General features: G+C 37.3%; 1 protein-coding gene across 8 annotated transcripts in view; it reads left to right on the top strand.

The window, feature by feature from the left end:
- Positions 1 to 21,094, top strand: part of SPAG9 (sperm associated antigen 9) — a 126,467-nt gene that overhangs the window by 15,002 nt on the left and 90,371 nt on the right. For all 8 annotated transcript variants that reach the window (XM_046674592.1, XM_046674594.1, XM_046674593.1 and 5 more), the window contains exon 2: positions 15,762 to 15,882. In XM_046674592.1, the coding sequence (XP_046530548.1) occupies positions 15,762 to 15,882 (121 nt within the window). The remainder of the gene's footprint in view (positions 1 to 15,761; positions 15,883 to 21,094) is intronic.

Consider the following 21,094-nt stretch of genomic DNA (forward strand, 5'->3'; position numbering starts at 1 on the left):
TATATAATTTTTTAAGTATGTTTAATACATACTGAAGTATTTATACTGAACTTATATGATATTGAGATTTCTTGGGGGAAAAGACACAGAATACAGGTAAAACAAGATTTGCCATATGCTGATAATTGTTGAAATTGGGTGATGGTACATAGGGATTTATTATACTATTCTCTACACTTTTATGCATGTTTGAAAATTCCCATTAAACATTAAAAAAAAAACAGAAAAACAACTGGACAGAAATGGTTATCTACCATTTTTTTATTTATAGACATTTTCTAAATTTTCTTCAATAATATATTACTTTTTTTCAGGATAACATTTTCAGATTTTGTTTTGGTAATAGAAGAATGTTTACGTAAGAGAGTCAAGTGTTGAAATAAACAGTAGTGTCAAGCTTTAAGATCTGTAAATTAAAGTCAGAGATGTAAAATATTGACCACATACCTATGGAAGCACAAAACTGTGTAACAAAGTCAGTAAAGCATTACTTGGCTGTTGTAGCAAACTTCAGCACCACACTTTTTTAGGCTTTATCAGTGTGGTAATCAATTTCTGCTCGATAGCCTCTGTCATAGGCCAGTGAGTTTTTCTTCCTTCTTGTGTTTTTGGGTAAGACAGTAGAAAATGAATGTTCTCTATTTGCTGCGGTGATTAGTCACAAGGACTATAAGGAATATAAAATATACACATGCAAGAATAGTGAAGCTCATGTTGAATAAATGGTCATGGCTGGTTATATACAATTATGGATGATACTTTGGGCAGTGAGTAAATTCTTTCACACGTGTAGTACTTGTTTGGCTATTATTTCCTTTAGTCATCTTGTTTACCTATTTTTCCTGTTTACAGACAAAATACATGCTCTTTCTAAAAAACAAAACCAAACCAAGACATTACAGAAATACTTCTAGAACCTTGCCTGTTAGAGAGACCTCACTGTTAATAGGTTGATATACATTCTTTCAGATGCCTTTTCATATATGAGTATAGTTTAAATTAATGAGATCATAATGTGTGTAATATGTTGTAACTTTATTTTTTTGATGAGGAAGACTGGCCCGGAGCTATCTGCTGCCAATCTTCCTCTTTTTGCTTGAGGAAGATTGTCTCTGAGCTAATATCTGTACCAGTCTTCCTCTATTTTGTATATGGGACACTGCCACAGCATGGCTTGATGAGTGATGTGTAGCTCTGCAACTGGGCTCCAAACCCACGAACCCCAGGCTGCTGAAACAGAGCGTGTGAACTTAACCCCTATGCCACCGGGCTGGCGCCGTTGATTTTATTAACTCATGTCTTGGACATCTTTCTTTGTTTATACTAAGTGGTTGGATCATAACCACCCACAGGAATTGATTGAGGCCTCAAGGGGAGTTTGAAAGTCAGGACCCATCCTGGGTTCAGCTGCCATTGCTCACTGCTCGTTACAGTAGCAGGTACCTCCAACCACCTGAAGGAAGGTTTTCAAAATACAGGCATACTGCAGAGATATTGTGGATTTGGTTTCAGACCATCACAATAAAGCAACTATTGCAATAAAGAGAATGTTGCAATAAAGCGAATCACATGATTTTTTTGGTTTCCCAGTACATATAAAAGTTATTTTACATTATATTATAGTCTATTAAGTGTGCAGTAGCATTATGTCTAAAAAATGTACATATCTTAATTAAAAATACTTTTTTTGGGGGGAAGATTAGCTCTGAACTAACATCTGTTGCCAATCTTCCTCCTTTCTTCTTTTTTTTTTTTCTCCCCAAAGCCTCAGTACATAGCTGTATGTCCTAGTTGTAAGTCCTTCTGGTTCTTCTATGTGGGACACTGCCACAGCATGGCTTGATGAGGGGTGTGTAGGTGCATGCTCAGGATCTGAACCAGCGAATCCTGGGCTGCCGAAGCAGAGTGCACGAACTTAACTACTATGCCGCCGGGCTGGCCCCCCAAAAGTACTTTATTGCTAAAAAATGCTAACCATCATTCTGAGCCTTCAGTGACTCATAATCTTTTAGTTGGTGGAGGGTCTTGCCTCGATGTTGATGGCTGCTGACTGATGGGGGTGGTCATTGCTGAAGGCTGAGGTGGCTGTGGCAATTTCTTAAAATAAGACACCAGCGAAGTTTGCTGCATTGATTTGTCTGTCCCAAATGATTTGTCTGTAGCTTTTGATACTGTTTGATGGCATTTTACCCACAGTAGAACTTCTTTCAAAATTGGAGTCAGTCCTCTCAAACCTTGTCACTGCTTTATCAACTAAGTTTAAGTAATATTCTAAATCCTTTGATGTCATTTCAACAGTCTTCACAGCATCTTCACCACGAGTAGATTTCATCTCAAGAAACCACTTTCTTTGCTCATCCATCAGAAGCAACTCCTCATCCTTTAAAAGTTTTATCATGAGATGGCAGCAATTCAGTCACATCTTCAGGCTCCACTTCTAATTCTAGTTCTCTTGCTGTTTCTATCACATCTGCAATTACTTCCTCCACTGAAGTCTTGAACCCCTCAAAGTCATCTGTGAAGGCTTGGAATCAACTTCTTCCAAATTCCCATTAATGGTTATATTTTGATCTCTTCCCATGAATCATGAATGTTCTTAGTGGCATCTAAAATGATAAATCCTTCCCAGAAGGTTTTCAATTTATTTTGCCCAGATCCATTAGTGGGATCACTATCTATGGGAGCTATAGCCTTACAAAATGTATTTCTTAAATAATAAGGCTTGAAATTTGAAATTACTCCTTGATCTGTGGGCTGCAGAATGGATATTGTGTTAGTAGAGGTGAAAACAACATTAATCTCATTGTACATCTCCATCAGAGCTTTCAGGTGACCAGGTGCATTGTCAATGAGCAGTAATATTTTGAAAGGAATCGTTTTTTTTTTCCCCGAGTAATAGGTCTCAACAGTGGGCTTAAAATATTCAGTAACCATGTTGTAAACAGATGTGCTGTCATCCAGGCTGTGTTGTTCCATTTATAGAGCACAGGCAGAGTGTATTTAGCATAATTCTTAAGGGCCCTAGGATTTTTGGAATGGTAGATGACCATTGGGTGAAAAGGACTGGGCAATCTCTAGTTTAAAAGAGACCTAAGAGCTACATCATCCAAGTGTAACGTATAGACTTTGTTTGGATCCTGACTGTAAAAGCATTTATAAGACAACCAGGAAAATCTGAATAGTGACTGGATATTCCCTATTATTTCATTAAAGAATGGGGAATGGTGCTATTCTAACTCATTATTCCTTTAGCATTTATTAGCTAAATTTTTTTATAAAGGAGAACTTCCCCCTCATCAACTGTTTGGTTACCCTAAGGTATGGTTTGTACAAGAAAGACAAGATGAGTGCTAGATTCTTCAATTCATACTTTTATAATTTCCCAGAGCTCTTCTTTGTTCTTTCTCTCTCCCTACCCCCACCTCTTTTTAAAAATAGCATACTGTTCTGGTTTCATGGATGCAATGACTTTTCTTTGGTCTCTGAGTGTATTAATTATAGTTTTCATTTGTTCTCTGCTTTGTTTCCTCAGAGTCCCATTTTTTTCCTGATAGTTTTGGTCTCTCTTCTTTCAGATTGGAGTTTCAAGTGCCTAATAACCCTTAATTATCCCTTCATGTTTTAAGGGTGAGGCACTAAAAAAGGAGGGCCAGAAGCTGTGTGTGCCTGGATGCAGTTTACTGCCTATTGGGAACCCAGATTTCAATCTCCCATGGTCTTTTCTCAGAGACATTTGAGTTTTTCCAAAGAAAGATAATCTCTTTGTGGGTGGGGAGAGTGGAGTGGTAAGTAAGCCTAGTTATTATGGGAATTGGGGTGAGGGCAGGAATGGAAAGGGGGCTTGTCAGAATTACTGTTTGGTATATAGATTTTCACTTAATTCTTTTCATTTGACACCTGACTATGCCTGGTGTCCCCGAGTCTAGAATCTCTCTTACTGAGTTTATTCAGAACACAAACTTCCTATCTTCTGAGAGAGTGGGCAAGGAAGCCTCCTGGCCGCTCTGGGATGGTGCTGGGGAGCTACTGAGGATATTACTAACCAGTGCTTTTAGGCTTACCTTCTTACCCCCGGGTTTCAGCCCCACTGCCACCCGAGTTCTCTAATTACATAGTTTCTACAATATGGATCTATTGTAACGTATCCACCATCTATTGATGGACATGTAAGTCATCTTCCAGTTTTGAGCTGTTTCAAATAGCACTTCAATGAATATCCTTCTGCATGCCCATTGTGCATATTTATTTGGTTTTTAACGACAGGAAGCTCTTATTACAGAACGTTGTCATATTAACTTAAATGCCACTAATAATTCTATTCCAAGTTATTTCTTTATTAACTGTTTATTACAGAAATATCCAAATACTAAAGTAGAGAAAATAGTATAATGAACTCCCATGTACCCATCACTCAACTTTTTAACAGTTATCAACATCAAGCCAATATTGTCTCTTCTGTCCCTCCCTACTTCCCCCTCAGCATCTACAGCATAATTTTAAAGCAAATCAAAGATTACATATCAGTGAATCTCTAAAAGATAGAGTTAAAAGAAAATTATCACACCTAAAAGTTATAAACGATTATTCATTAATAATATTTAATACTTAATCAGTGTTCACATTTCCCTAATTATCTCATAAATGTAGTTTCATATTTGGTTATTTCAATCAGAATTGAAACAAGATGGTCCACGTATTTACACTTGGTTTAATATGTCCCTTAAGTTTCTCTTAATCTGTAACAGTCCTCCTTTTCTTCCCCCGGTCCCCTTCCTATTTAGTTTTGAAGAAGGGGGATCATATCCCTTGGGCGTTACTTACTATGGTCTATCTTCTTATTTCTTAAAAGATACTACATTGAATAACAATTAGATTTAACTGAACAATAATTATTTAATAGAATGGAAGTATTTTCCTTCCCCTACTCTGCAAAGTAAATGAGGGGAAGATAATATCTTGTTGGATACTTAGCAATAAGTCAGCTTTTTATTTACTGGTGTTATTTTTTACACAACTACTGTAGTCAAAGTTACTATCGTAAAGGGCTTCTTTTTTTTTTTGTCTCTTGCATCTTTACTCCAACAAGTAACAATCTCTAGGGATTTTTTTTTTTTTTTTTTAACTTCAGGAGCTTGCCTTTTCAAAGTATTCATTTGTTTTTCTCCAGAACAGTGGGGCAAAACAGCCCCTATAAGCCATCTGGACTTGAAAGCCTTTCGGTTTGTCACAAAGCGTATTCTTTTTAGATCCTGACATAAGTCTGTATTGTCTACTGTCTTTCTTTCTTTGAACAGTGTCTAGTTGCTCCCAGGAGAGTTCTGTCTGAAGTTACATCAATGTTATTGCTGACCAATTAGTTATTAAGAGGGGAAAGGGGTATCTGGTGAAGATATGTTTATCAGACATGCTAAAAAAAAGCCCATTCATGGGTTCTTGTCCTACCCCTCAACACTTTCTCTAAACAGTGTGTGTGAGAGAGACATAAAGACAGAGACAGAGAGTGGGAGTGGAGGAGATGTGCACTCTACACCAGCACACCTGTGGGATCTGACACACTATCCTGTGCTGAGGGGTAGTAAGCAGAATTTTCCAGGGATAAGCTGGTTTTAAAGTTTGAAAAACTGCCCCTCTCCCGCCTTGATTTTGATATTGCCTTAACCCCATAATTTGCCAAATGTGGTGGAGGGTGACCAACTTTATAAAGTTATGCCACTGGCAAGAAGTTAAATCACATTAAGTCAATTATGAATGCTCTAGGCTGCTGCTGCTTTTTTTTTTTCCTATTAGGACAAAATGTTTTATTTATTTATTTATTAATTATTGCGGTAACATTGGTTCATAACATCCCATAGGCTTCTTACGAAAATTCATTTACTTTTTTTTCTCCTTCAAAATGTCTCTGGCTAGGGTAAAGCCTCTGAAATCCTGTTTACTATGTTTAAAAATACTGTGTTATATGCAAATTATAGTAATAAAAGGAAACCTAGTAATATTGGGAACTCTTTATTGTAAATACCTTTAAAATATAGGAAAGAATGAAGTCTATAAAATGGATCTATTTTGTGCAGTCTTTCTATAGACTTTTTGGAATGCATCTACACTTCTGTATCCTAGTTCTGAAATACATCACTCTTGTATTTTAGCTTTCGACATCAACAAATCTAATGTACTGTCATGGCATATAGCATGAATTGTATACAGTTGTGCACCACATAACAACATTCCATTCGATGACGGACCACATATACAAAGGTAATCCCGTAAGATTATAATGGAGGTGAAAGACTCCTATTGCCTAATGATGTTGTAGCCGTTGTAATGTTGTAGCACAACGCATTATCACATGTTTGTGATGATGCTGGTGTAAACAAACCTACTGTGCTGTCAGTGGTGTAAAAGTATAGCACATACAATTATGGACAGTACTTAATACTTGGTAATGATAATAAACGACTATGTTACTGGGTTATGTATTTACTATCCTTATTGTTATTTTATAGTGTACTCTTTCTATTTATAAAAAAAACAGTTTACTGTAAAAGAGTATGCTGTGTTGTGCCGGCAGCAGCCTCATACATCTCATGTTTACGTGTCTCTTGATTACATCTTCCCTTGTGCTTGATTTAATCTCATGTTGTTTTGTTTGTTATGGCCCCTAAGTATACAAAATCCACTGATGATGTTGCCAGTATGAGGCCAGTCGAGTGATTGACCTTGAAATGAAATTAAAAGTGATTTAAAGACTGTGAAGGTGGAAAATCAGTGACAGTTATTGCTCGTCAGTCAGGCATGTCCCATTCCACCATATCTCCGATCTTGAAGAACAAGAACAAAGTGACGGAAGCTGTTAAAGGATCTGCTTTATTGAAGGCAGTGAGACTAACAGGAATTTGAGAAGGGCCTGTATCAGACATGGAGAAACTTCTGATGACCTGGATTGAAGACCAGACACAGGAGCAATCCCTCTGAGCACCATGACAGTCACGGCCAAAGCAAAAAGTTTGTTTGCTATGTTGAAAGAAAAGGCTAGGCCTGACTACACTGTTGAATTTACTGCTAGCTCTGGCTGGTTTAAACAGCTCAAGAGTTGTTATTCATGACATAATGTAAAAGTGAGTGGTGAGTCTTCGAGTGCTGATGTGAAGGCAGTTGAAGAATTTTTGGAAACTCAGTAAGCTGATAGTGGAGGAAAATTACTTGCCAGAGCAAATATTCAGTATGGATGAGACCTCCCTATTCTGGAAATGGATGCCTGAAAGGACTTTTATCAAAAGGAGACCAAGGCAATGCCAGGTTTCAAGGCTTTTAAAGGACAGGATAACAGTTGTGCCTGGGGGCAATGTTGTAGGCCGTGAATTGAAACCATTTGTGATCTGGCACAGTGAGAACTCCAGGGCCATTAAGCATATCAGTAAGCACATATTGCCAGTGTACTACATGAGCAATAAGGAGTCATGGATGATCCAATGATGCCCTCCTAAATTGCTCTGCCAATAAAATGGAGAAGTACCGTTTGAAGAATACCATACATTTCAAGATTTTGCTTATTGTTGGTAATGCTCCCAGACATCCTCCTTTTATTGGTAATCTTCTTCCCAATATCAAAGTGGTGTTTCTCCCTCCAGACACCACCTCTTTGATCCAACCAGTGGACTACTACCTGAGAAGGACATTTCCCTGGGCTATTGCTGCAACTGATGAAGACACTGATATAATTCTGGAAATGTAACAGCATCTATGACTGCATCAAGAACCTTGCTTGGGTTTGGGGTGATGTCACCAAGGAGTATATGTATGGCATCTGGAAGAAGACACTCAAGACGTTCGTCCATGATGTCAAAGGATTTGCCAAGGATGAAGAGATTGCAAAAATCAACAAGGCTATCGTTGAGATGGCAAACAACTTTAACCTGTGTGTGCGTGGGGATGACACTGAGGAACTCCTAGAAGTGGTTCTTTTTCTTTTGCTGAGAAAGATTGGCCATGACCTAACATTTGTTGCCATTCTTCCTCTTTTTGCTTGAGGAAGATTGTTGCTGAGCTAACATCTGTGCCAATTCTCTTCAATTTTGTATCCGGGACACTGCCACAGCATGGCTTGATGAGCGGTGCATAGGTCCATGCCTGGAATCCAGGCCTGTGAACCGTGGGCTGTGGAAGTGGAGTGCATGAACTTAACTACTGTACCACCAGGCCGGCCCCTAGAGGTGGTTCTTGAGGAACTGACTAATGAGTAGTTGTTGGGACTGGAACATGAATGCTTAGCTGAAGAAGAGACAGAGAAAAGGAAACTGCAGGAGAAGAAAAAGAAGAACCTCCAAGAAAATTCACAATGAAGTGTTTAGCAGAAACCTTTGCAGACCTCAACAAGCTTGTTAAATAGTTTGAAAACATGAACCCCAACATTGAAAGGTTTTCATTAATAGAGAGGAATGTTCATGGTGTATTATTTACTTACAAGTAAATCTATGATGAGAAAAAGAAACAAACCAAGCAAACCATCATGGACATATTTCTGAAAAGAGTGACACCTCCTCAAGAAGAACCTCAGGCAGGTCCTTCAGGAGGTATTCCAGAAGAAGGCACTGTTATCATAGGAGATGACAGCTCTATGCTTATTACTGTCCCTGAAAACCTTCCAGTGGGACAAGAAGTGGAGGTGGAAGACAGTGATATTGATGATCCTGACCCTGTGTAGGCCTCGGCTAATATGTGTGTTTATGTCTTAGTGTTTAACAAAGAAGTTTAAAAAGTAAAGGAAAAAAAAGGTTTTTTCTTTTAAATAGAGAAAAGCTTATAGAATAAGCATATAAGGAAATAAAATGTTTCTGTACAGCTGCACAATGTGTTTGTGTTTAAGCTGTTATTACAAAAGAGTCAAAAAGTTTAAAAAATTAAAATGCTTATAAAGTAGAAAAGTTACAGTAAACTAAGGTTAATTTGTTATTGAAGACAAAAAAGATTTTTTTAGAAATTTATTGTAGCCTAAGTGTACAGTGTTTCTAAAGTCTACAGTGTGTACAGTAACGCCCTACACCTTCGCACTCACTCTCCACTCACTCACCAGAGCAACTTCCTGTCCTGCAAGCTCCGCTCGTGGTAAGTGCCCTATACAGATGGACCATTTTTTATCTTTTATACCATATTTTACCCTGCCTTTTCTATGTTTAGATACACAAATGCTTACCATTGTGTTACAGTTGCCTACAGTATTCAGTACAGTAACATGCTATACAAGTTTATAGCCTAGGAGCAGTAGGCTATACTGTATAGCCTAGGTGTGTAGTAGGCTATGCCATCTAGGTTTGTGTAAGCGCACTCTGTAATCACACAATGACGAATCGCCTAATGACACATTTCTCGGAACATATCCCTGTCATTAAGCGACACGTGACTGTATCATTAAAATGGAATTATCCCTTCACATTGATTTCCCTCTCCCTCAGTATTCCATTTCAGAGTTTGATTTTGATTAACTACATTTAGAAAAATGCCCATTATCATTTTTGGTCAGATAAACGGTAGTATTAATACTTGATAGGTCAAGCATTTCTAAGCAGAAATGCACATGAATTAAGGTTCATGTTGAGCTTTTCGGCCACCACTGAAGAGGTATAGTCCTATATTTTGCATTTCCCCCTTTTCCTTTATTGTTTTAAAATATGTAAATAATCCATGTTTATTGTTAAAAACCCCCAAAAAACCAAAAACCCCAAAACAGCAACTTTAGACTATGTAAGGATAGGCTATTAAAAAAAGATAAAATCACCCTAAGTCTCACCACTGATAAACAGCGATGGTCAGCATGTTGATATATGGCTGGAAACCTTTTCTTTTGCCTATTTATTCCTCCGGTTTATAAAAGTAGGATCATACTATATGTAACATTTTGTATCAAAGCCCTTCAGAATGTAAGGGCTTTGATCCACATTGCTAACCTCCACGCAGGTTGTACCAGTTACACTCGAAATAATGAGATACCTTATTTACAAATAAATATTCCATATGTGTTCTTGAATACCTCACAGATAGCTCACCTTGATATTAAAAATCAATTTTATTATATTACCCGTACTTCCCCCATCTCTTTACCCTAGATAATCGATACTACCTTCCCCACCAGTGGTCAAACCAGAAATCTAAATTGTTTCCTGACCTTTCCTTCTCTCTTCTCCTTTGCATTCATCCAGTCACCAATCTTGTTTATTTTACCTCCAAAATACCTTAAATTCATCCTCGTCTCTCCATCTTCACTGCCACTCTTGTAATTATCTTTCATCTGGACTACTGTGGTAACCTTTAGTCTCCCTTCAAATACTCCTATTCCCTTCTCAAACTCCCCTTGACCCCCATCGTGTTCCCCATATCTTCGCAGACTGGACTTTTCAGAGTATGAGTGGAGTTCAACATGCTTAATATGATCCAGTATCCTGCAAGGCCCTGTGTGATTTGGTTGTTGTCTGTTTTCCAGCCTCATGTCAGGCCATTCCCTCTCCCATGTCTCTTAAGCTTGGCCATTCTGGATTTCCTTGGTTTCTTTCAGCCCCTCTTTGCTTGATGAACCTTTATTTATCCTTCAGCTCTCAGTTTAAATGTCTCAAGAATGTCTTCCTTGAGTCTCTCATATCCAGTCAGTTCCCCACTGTACACTTTTCTGATTATCTTGTACTTTTGTGTCACATGTGATTATAGTGTGGTTGCATTGCATGCACACTTGAACTCTGTGATTTTTAAGTCTTATTTCATATTCATAGTTTGAAATGTTGATTGTCTTGTAACCCACTACGTTCCAAGCACCTTAGAACACTTAGATTCTGATAGGGACTCAAGTTGTGTGTTGAAAGGATGGATGGATGAATGGAAGCTTATTTTCCCACTAATTCCCTTTGTGAATCAGAGGACAGATTCCAAACTTATTCTTTGGCTAAGAATAAGCCACTCAAATTTCAATCCCGAATTGTATTTCCCTGCGCATGCCATGATCTTTATGCCTTTGCTTGTACTGTTATCTCTGCCTGGAATGTCTTTACCCCACTTCGTCAGGTAAACTGTTCCTTTTAGAGTCAGCTGAAATGGCTTCTCTTTTTTTAAAGAAGATTTAGTCACTTATTTCTTTTGCCCCTTATACTTGCTTTCACTATGGTACTTAGAATGTTATATTCTTCGTTTACTGTTTCTTTGATGCTTTCATGAAGTGAGTGCTTGGATTGGATGGATGGATAAGGAGTTTTAGTTTTATATTTAATATGTTATTTAATTTAAGAGTAAATCTTATGAATGATGTTACTTACTAGTTGGTAGTAAATATCTTTATACTGCCTAACTGCCTTTTCGGTACTTCTGCTGACATCTGGAAAACAGTCATTGTAAATAGGTGTATGGCTTTATTGTGACAAGAATTTTTTTTTTTAGTGAGAAAGATTGTCGCTGAGCTAACATCTGTGCCACTCTTCCTCTACTTTGTATGTGGGATGCCATCACATCATGGCTTGATGAGCAGTGTGCAGGTCCACGCCCGGCATCTGAACCTGTGAACCCTGGGCCACTGAAGCAGAACATGCAAACTTAACCACTATGCCACTGGACCGCCCTGACGACAAATTTTTCTTTGACTAGAAAGTGACAGAATCGGATATGTTCCTATTTTTATGTTATCTCAATTAGTTTGTTATATCAAAGTTAACAGGAGTAGAAAGCAGATATGCTTCTTTGAAGTAAATTAAGAAGACTAGGGCCCGCCCCAGGGCCTACTGGTTAAGTTCGGTGGGCTTTGCTTTGGTGACCTGGGTTTGGTTCCCAGGCACCAACCTATACCACTTGCCGGCAGCCATGCTATGGCGAGGACCGACAGGCAAAACAGAGGAAGATCGGCACAGATATTGGCTTAGGGTGAATCTCTCTCAGCAAAAAAAAAGAGAGAAGACTTTAAAACAAGAATCAGCCAGGTTTGTAGTCTACAAAGCTAGTAAGGAGGTTCAGCAGTACTCACGTGCTACTAGCGCACCTAGGATCTCTCAGTGTAGAAGAGATGTGAAAAGCCTTGTTGGAGGACTTGCTTTTTAGTGTAGCCCATGTCACCTGTTGCGTGAGGATTTTCTCTGTAGTAGAGAAGATTAAGTATAGAAAAAAAGAAACAGTTCTCATTACCTCCCTTATAATCTACCTCCAACCCCAACGCAGGGAAAAGGAGTCCCCTATTAGGGCCGTGCACCAAACCTTTTTCTGCTAAGAGCTTTATTTTGGCATTTGATTGAATTTTATGAAACTTTTCTATTTCTACTCCAATTTTCTTTTTCTTATATTCTTATATCAATATTTCTTACTTTCACATGATTGCTAAGTGCCATATAGAGAGCTTGGCTATCTTCTGAAGTCTTTTGTAGTTATCATCAGTATTCTGTTTCCTGAGCTACTCTACACAATACCAACTTCTGTTCCCAAGGTTATCTGTATTTTCAGGGATATTTCACAAAACAGTGGCCCCAAACTAGTCCATTTGACAGATGTTTTTCTTGGGTAACAATTTAGAAAATTTCAGTCATTTGTTACTTTCTATTTTTACTCTTTAAAGGCTTTTAAGAAGTGTTTATCCTACTAGGCTTTCACTGCCCTGTATGTATTAACATGCCTTATCAGACCTGAGGAGTATTTTTATTTTTGTTGTGTAACAGTGATTAACATTTTAAATGAGGATGGCAGCTTTACATTTCCAAGCCAAGATGTAATACACATTTAAAATTGGGATTTTCAAGAGCAGAGAGAATTTCTTAAAATTATTTTTAAAAAATCAAGATTTACAATTTTCGTAAATGGGGAAAATCATTCTTGATTTCTTGTAGAACTCGAAGATGCACTGAAATTGAACGCACAGTTTTGTGTTTCATATATTTATCTTCCTGGGAGAAAGGATCTATTTTCGTAAGATTCTCGAAGGAGTTCATGATTACAAAATGCTTAAGATCTACTGTTTAGAACAAGAAAGGAAAAAACATATACACTCTTGTGAGAAACGGCAGCTCACTTTTGTAGTCTCTAAATTTATCTGTATTAATTTGCCTGAAAGAAAGGCCTGGGATTGTGTATTTGCTTTGGAATATTTTCATTATCTCCAGTCCTTTCCTGTAAAGGGAAACTGGAGAAACAGGAGATTTCCATTTGGAGATAAATAGCTCTGCCAGGCCAAGAACTGTCACATCATTTTGCAAAAAAACCAAAAAACTTTCTTCCTTTCATCATATTTACTTAAGGTGATATGAAGCCTCAGTGGTCGTAATAAAAGGTGGAAAATTCTGAAGCTTGAATCATCTAGGTAGGTCTAAGTCATGCTTGTAGAATAAGCAGGTAGTAGTGACTGCTAAACAGTTATGGATTATTCATGCCCTTCTGTAGCCAAACTGGGTCGCTAAGAAACGAAGCAGACATGCAGCTCTGTATCCGTGATGATGTTTCTTCTATCAGTCAGAAAGAAGTACTGAAGAGGCTGAATAGGGGTAAAGTTGGGTTTTTTACCAGCTTTATTGAGAAATAATTGACATGTAATGTTATGTAAGTTTAAAGTGTACAATGTAATGATTTGATACATGTATATATTGCAAAATGATTACCACAATAATGTTAGGTAACATATCCATCGCTTCACATAGTTAAAATTTTTTTTTCGGTGAGAACTTTTAAAATCTACTCTCTTAGCAAATTTCAAATATACAATACGGTGGTATTGTTAACTGTGGTTAACCATGCTCTACCTTATACCCCAGAACTTATTCATCTTATAACTGGGAGTTTGTAACCTTCAACCACCTTCACCCATTTCCCCCACCCCCAGCCCTGACCCTGGCAGCCACCAATCTGTTAGTGGTAAAGTTTTTTGTTAGGAGTTTATTAGCACAGCATTTTAAGTGTCACTTGGTAAACATCTGCTGTATGTTCTTTAAAACAGCATTTTATCCATAGCATATAAGAAGCCTCCAATAAGAATTTCTGAACACCTACCCAGATATAGCAGTTCACTTAGCCAAAGGAGCATCATTTTCAAAGCAGGCCAAAAAATAATTACATTTTCTTATTAATTCTTAGTCTTTGCTTATATCCCCAGGCAAAATGCTGAAATAACTCATTCAGACTTCATCAGCAACATCCTGTTACATAGTTGCTGCTTTTCTGTTCAATGTAACCTTTATATCACCTGCCTGCATTTGATCTGTAGCCAGTGACTGCCCTTGGAAGGCACGGATAGTATGGTACTGTCATGTTCCATGTGCCTGGCACATAGTAAGTAGTCAGTAGACATTTCTTGAATGAATGATTTGTCAAGTTTGCCTCTTTTCTTATATTTACTATAACCTTTACTCCTTCTATGTCTAGACATCTTTAGATTAATATTCTGGAAAAATAAACAATGGCTGTTTGAGACTTCCCAGAAGCCTCACAAATATGGAATATCTCCATAGAAAATATAGGGCAGGGGTGCTAAATGTGGGGTTTGTGGAAGGAATTAAGGAGTCTCTGAGCCCTGAGAAAAATAGGCGGAATTTGGGGTAAGGGCATTTTTTCTGGGGAAACATGTTTTATGGATGTATCAAATACCCAGAAGTGTCCGCGGACCCCCAAATGATTAAGAACCAATGTTTCAGAGGTTGTAGCTTTCAAGAGTCAAAGATAAGGAAAACATTGGCTAATAATATAAGGAAGTCAGATGGCTCTTGAGGGGAAAGTAGATGACTATATTAGGATGCTTTCAGTTTCTTGTGATAGAAACCAACTCAAACAAGCTTATGTAATATAGGAATTTATTGGTTTATGTAACTGAAAAAATAAAAAACACTGGGGAATACCAGCTCCAGGAACTACTGAATCTAGAACTCAAATAGTACCTTTAATTAGGGTTTTCTTCCTCCTTGCTCTTTGTCTTCTTTGTATTGGCTTTATTCTCAAGAATACGCTTTCCATGTGTTGGAAAAAGATGCCCGTCTGCAGCTTAAGTCCGCTAGATTCTTAGAGTTTGTGATTCCAGAGGAAGAGAGGTAGTATTCTTCCTAATAACTAGCAGATGTCCTGGAGAGGACCCTGATCAGTCTGGTTCAAGTCATATGCCCATCCCTAGGGAGATGGAGTCTTCACCAATCGAATTACATGGACTGCATAGAATTAGCATGAAACTAGGGAGAAGTTCCTCGAAGGAAGGCAGTGTGTTCAAACGAAAAACAGAGTCCACTACAGTGATTGAAAAGTTTCAGGACAGATAAAGTAGGTAATGGACAAAAAAATTTCATATTAAAGCTATGGTGTATTTAGTGATGTCTAGGTTTTTTGTGAACTATACACTTTTCTGTATGGGTTTCAGTTTTAATTACTTCATAATTCTTCAGTTCTCCGTTTGTTGTACATGTTATGTATAAAATTATGTAAAAAACTCTCTTGAACTCAGATAAATATGCCAGTATGCTGTTAAAGGATTTATATGTTTGGAATATGATACATGTATTTCCTCTGGAATGCCCATTGTATGAAGTGGGAACACTCTCATAAACAAATTATTTTCTCACCTTTTTCCTTCTATACTTGGAGGTTTTAAAAATTAATTTTTATAGAAAACTAAAGTTATAGAGAAACTAAGTTCAGAATTCTGAGATCTTTTTGAGTAGTTAATGTCTAATTACCTAATTGTCTCGTGTCTTGATACCAAGAAACACAGGAGTTGATAATGTTAAAAAAAATTTTCATTTCTCTTGTGAAAATAATATATTTTTCTTCTTTATTAGAAATTCATTGAATTTGAAGACTCTCAAGAACAGGAAAAAAAGGATTTACAGACCCGAGTGGAATCTTTAGAATCTCAAACAAGACAGCTTGAACTCAAAGCAAAAAACTATGCTGACCAGAGTAAGTAAAAATACTTCCCCTCATCAGTACACATGAAAGAGTGGGCTGTAACGGTGCAGTGACTCATCCTGACATTTGACTAGGGTTTCAGCTACGTGCTTGGAATTGTCATCCTAGACTCGAGAGTGGGACCCGGGAACTAGGTTCAGTTCTTTTTTGTTCACATTCTCACGTGGTGCCTATGTCTGGAGAAATGACTAAATCGAAGATACCTATAAGACTCTCTTCTTCAATTTAGCTCTCAGCCTTTGTTTGCAGTTAACAATGTGCTTTATCCATTGTGCTGGATTCTGGGGTGTGTGTATGTGGATCATTCTTTCCGATTTTGACCAGGTACACAAAGTTGCATTGGTTCCTGTATTGCTCTGAAATTTAAAAATGTGAGAAAAACTCTAGCTTTGAAGTATATATAAAAAATTACTGAAATCTCTTTTCCTTTTCTGGTGGAAAACTGGGGGCATTTAGAGGAACAGAATGTCATTTTTCAGGATCATATCATTTTTAATATAATTTCATATATTATTCTTGATGTAAAAATAATTATGGTTTCAGACCCCAAGGATGATTTCCTCTTTTTGGCTAATGAAAGCGGACTTAATTAAGTCAAAATTAGAAACAGAAATGGGGAGAAACTTCATGGCCTGTTTTCATGTTTGACTCAGGCAGGCAGAGAGCGCTCCAGTTCTCCCCCACCCCCCGCATTGTGAACTTTCAGCACCGTGGGGAGCAAGAGATGGCCAACAGTTACTCCTCTCACATCACCCGTTCAGGCTACGCAGTGACGCCTGTTATTAAGGGACTGGCATTCATGGTGTATAGTCTTCACTACCAGGCTTGGAGTGTGTGAGATACCTTACTGCTCCATCCAGGACTCTGGAAGAACCTAATAGAGCTAACCTACTACCACTGGGAATCTGGAGTTCAAGCCTTCTAGAATTCAAGGAGAACTCACAGGGCTATTAAGCAGATGTTGTAGAAGGGAACCAATGGATGTTGGTAACAGAAGCCAACTAGAGTGAGACAAAATGAGCCACGTGGTCGTGTCTTTGTACTTTTTAGGCTTGTAGATACCTACAGTGCTGTACCCTTCCTTTGTTAACGTTGAATACATCTGGTGGCTTCTGTGATTCTATTATAGAAATTTGAGGTCTTAGAGAGCTGTATGATGAAGTCCACAGTGCATATACTAACAAATAAATTACTGGAGTCACATTGCAATGAGTACCACTCATCTAGAGAAACAGTCTTGTGGCAATTGCAAGCTTTTGGTAGATTTCAAGGGTTACCATTCTTGGGGCTGGCCCTGTAGCGTCGTGGTTAAGTTTGGCGTGCTCTGCTTCAATGGCCTGGGTTGTGAGTTCAGATCCCAGGTGTGGACCTACACGACTTGTCAGACAAGCTGTGGTGACTACCCACATATAAAGTGGACGAAGATTGGCACAGATGTTAGCTCAGGGCGAATCTTCCTCAGCAAAAAATTAAAATAAAATAAAAATTAGTATTCTCTATTCAAAAAAGAAGAAAAATTGGCTATTAGAGATAATATTTTAATCCTAACTTGACTTTTTTTTTTTTTTATTTTTGCTGAGGAAGATTCACCATGAGCTAACATCTGTTGCCAATCTTCCTCTTTTTGTATGTGAGCCACTGCCACTATAGCATGGCTGCTAACCATCGAGTGTTGTAGGTCCATGCCCAGGAGCTGAACCTAGGCCACCAAAGTGGAGTGTGTCAAACTTAACCACTAGGGTACTGGGGCTGGCCCTTGACTGTGTTTTTATATCAGGGCTTATATAGTATTTTAGAACCAAATACTAAAGGCACAGTTGACAGAACTGACTTCTCATTGTTTTACCTATTAAATTTTTCTTCTGATTTCTGAAGAGTACCAAGTTTTAGATAAGGAAATTTTCTTTTAACTTAGAAAGGAACTCATTGTCTAGAATCCTTTTATGCATTAAGCAATCTGCTTCTGTGATAAGGGAGATATGAAAGGAAGAATTACCTTGTACTTAAAATTGTGTCTTTGATATCAAAGTACCTTAAAATACCTCTTTCCTTCAGAGGAGATACTGCTGATTTTTTCACAAAAGTAACTAAATGGGATGAATTACTAATTTTTTCATATACACTTTATCCTTTTTATTACTGAAATTCAAAGAACCTGCACCCTGTTCGTTTCTAGTAAATGTAAACAAAATATAGTAGTCTCTTAATTTGTCATCCAGTCCAGTGAGTCATAGCCATCTCTTTTGGAATTGGCATATTCTTTTTTGGAATTGTCATTTTCTGTTTAGTGGTTCTTGGTACATAATAGCGTTTGGTCATTTTTAATGTGAACAGAATTGAAGTAAGAAGTATTATCCATCCTCATATTCCTTTCTCAGAAGTACTGATTACTATGTTTTCCATCTTTTTTTTCTTCTTCTTCTTCTTCTCCCCAAAGCCCCCTAGTACATAGTTGTGTATTCTAGTTGTAGGTCCTTCTGGCTCTGCTGTGTGGGACTCTGCCGCCTCAGCATGACTTGATGAGCGGTGCTAGGTCCATGCCCAGGATCCGAACTTGCAAAACCCTGGGCCACCAAAGCAGAGTGCACAAACTTAACCACTCGGCCACAGGGCCGGCCCCCTATGTTTTCCATCTTAATTCAAAGTAATTTTTAAAAATAAAGTATTATTTAAAAATAATGATAATTCTTTAGGGACAGGATGAGGAAATTCTTCACCAAGTGTTGGATATGATCTTGAGCTAAATTTGACCTGAAAACTTTATTTTTTGTTATTAGTATAATATCCCTCCAAGAACTTCTCCTCCTAGGAGTCTGCTATCCCATTTTGAAGTAAATCTTCATGTCTAAATCTTGTTAAAGAACTTACAGCTGTGATTAATCAAAATCGACTATTCAGATGCACAAAGCTGATAACACTAATTCTCTTGGTCCATGATAAATCTTCTTTTATTAATGCTTTGGAACTTAACTCCTTCTCCTTTGATACTTTGGAGTATTTTTCTCTTTGCCATCTAATTGTTTTCCTCTCTCTTCCTTCTGTTTTTCTCTAAGCCTTAATTGAGTATGATATGAAGTCTATCTTAAAATTTTCTTCCAAGTCTTTATCTTACCACATTTAAACATCTGAAAAAAATTTTGGAGGGAAAAAGAGTTTGACTCTTTTTTCACTTTACTCTCTTAGCTCCCCCCCAACCCCTCAAATCTCCAATATGAATCAAAGTCCTTTATTTTTTAAAAAGGTGGTGGTAGGAAGTAATCCTCAAGTATCATCAATGCCCTATCTTATTGGAAAACCAGGACTGGGAATATGTTTTTTAAAAGATGAAAGCCAATGTAAATGGATGTATGTCAGAGTATATTAATTCTTTCTTGTATAGTAGGAAACAGAATATCTTGACTATTTAATCTTAATTCTACTATTTAAAGAATATGCAGTGATTTTTATTACAGTTACTGTAACCTAACATCTATTTTTATTTTTTAAACTTTTTAAATGTTTTAAATGTATTTTTTAGTGTTATTAACATCTGTTTTAAATAAGCACTTATTTAAGGCCACAGAAATTACCAATGATGGATACCTATTGTAGAGGAGGGATGGGTATAGTTTTTTCTGTTTAGTGCTGTGTTTTTGAATGCCATAATGATAACAGTATCTTGTCCAATTTCCATGTTTATATTTAGTATGTTTAGTATTTAATTTTGAAAGACTGTCAATTCTGATTGACATGTTTTAGAGCACATATCCCTTTTAAAAAGTAGCCACAAAAAAAGTCCAGCTTCTGCTTTAAAGACTACTTCCTATGTTAAAAGGGGAAATTTTGGTTGTAGTTGCTTGCTATTTGAGAAGCAAGAAAATGTCAAGAAATAGGAACTGAATTAAAGGAGACACTTCACAGCTTTTGATAGTATGAATCTCTCAGGTTGTGGTATGATTTTACAATTGAGAAGTTCAGTCTATAAAAATTTTGTTACGGTTTTGTGGTCATGTTTGATTTTAGAAATTTCTGGTTGCTCTCTTTTCAATATTTGAACTATATAAGAAGTATCTTTGGTTTTGCAACATGAATAAAACATTTTTTAACATGCTGTATGTTATTCCTTATTTGGAAGTAACAATAACACTTCTTGGTAGTTAACACCTTGTGAGTCTTAAGGAAGAAGCTGAAATATATGTGGAGAGGAATAAGGAAGTTGTGGATTGAGAAAGGCTGTTGGTGCTTTTCAACTGTGTAAGGAGTCTACAATCAACCTTGCTACTCAAGGTGTGGCAGTAATGGGTTCTTCGTCGGAAAATACTTTATATTCATTAGCTCTGTTGTATATCGAGTATTTCCATCTTGTAAGCCATTAAGCCAAATATTATCTTAAATAAGTCAAGTAACTATGGTCAGCTTTAAATATTAAAAATATTAAACTACTACTGTATGCCTGGCATTCAGCCTAGGTATGGTTGTGGTACAGAAGAGTATGATATGGTCATTGCAGTCAAAGAAATCATAGTTCTGTGGGGGGAAAAGGTTATGTATGACCTTCTAGTCTTTTTTCCATGTGTACCGTGTTCTTATATCACTGCAGTTAGAATGTACATATAATTTTGTTTCTTTTCCTTAACATTATCATACGTATTTTCCTTGTATAATCTTTAATTATTATTTGTTAAATATCTGTCTACACCTGTCATTCAGAAGGTATGCTGTCTACGAACAATTCTTGTTTTCTCTGAGAAACTATGCTTTCCCCTTTGTCTAATGAGAATTATTTAATGGCCACTTTGTTTTTTCACCTTGGTTACTCAGTGTGACCATAATTAGTTTGGACCCTACTTGATTGGCATATTTAAATTGTTTTTTTCCTTGGTCCACATTTTATACATATATAATTAATTGTTAAGATGTATTCTTGTAAGCTATCTCCAATCCTTCGTGGCAAAAATAAATATAGGAAAATTATTTTTTTCAGATTTTATTTATTTATTTTTTTGAGGAAGATTAGCCCTGAGCTAACATCTGGTGCCAGTCCTCCTCTTTTTGCTGAGGAGACTGGCCCTGAGCTCACATCCGTGCCCATCTTCCTCTACTTTATATGTGGGACACCTACCACAGCATGGCTTGTCAAGCGGGCCCGTACCCAGGATCCAAACTGGCAAACCCCAGGCCACCAAATCGGAACGTGTGAACTTAACCGCTGCGCCACTGGGCT

This window comes from Equus quagga, chromosome 11, assembly GCF_021613505.1.
Source record: "Equus quagga isolate Etosha38 chromosome 11, UCLA_HA_Equagga_1.0, whole genome shotgun sequence".
Lineage (NCBI taxonomy): Eukaryota > Metazoa > Chordata > Mammalia > Perissodactyla > Equidae > Equus > Equus quagga.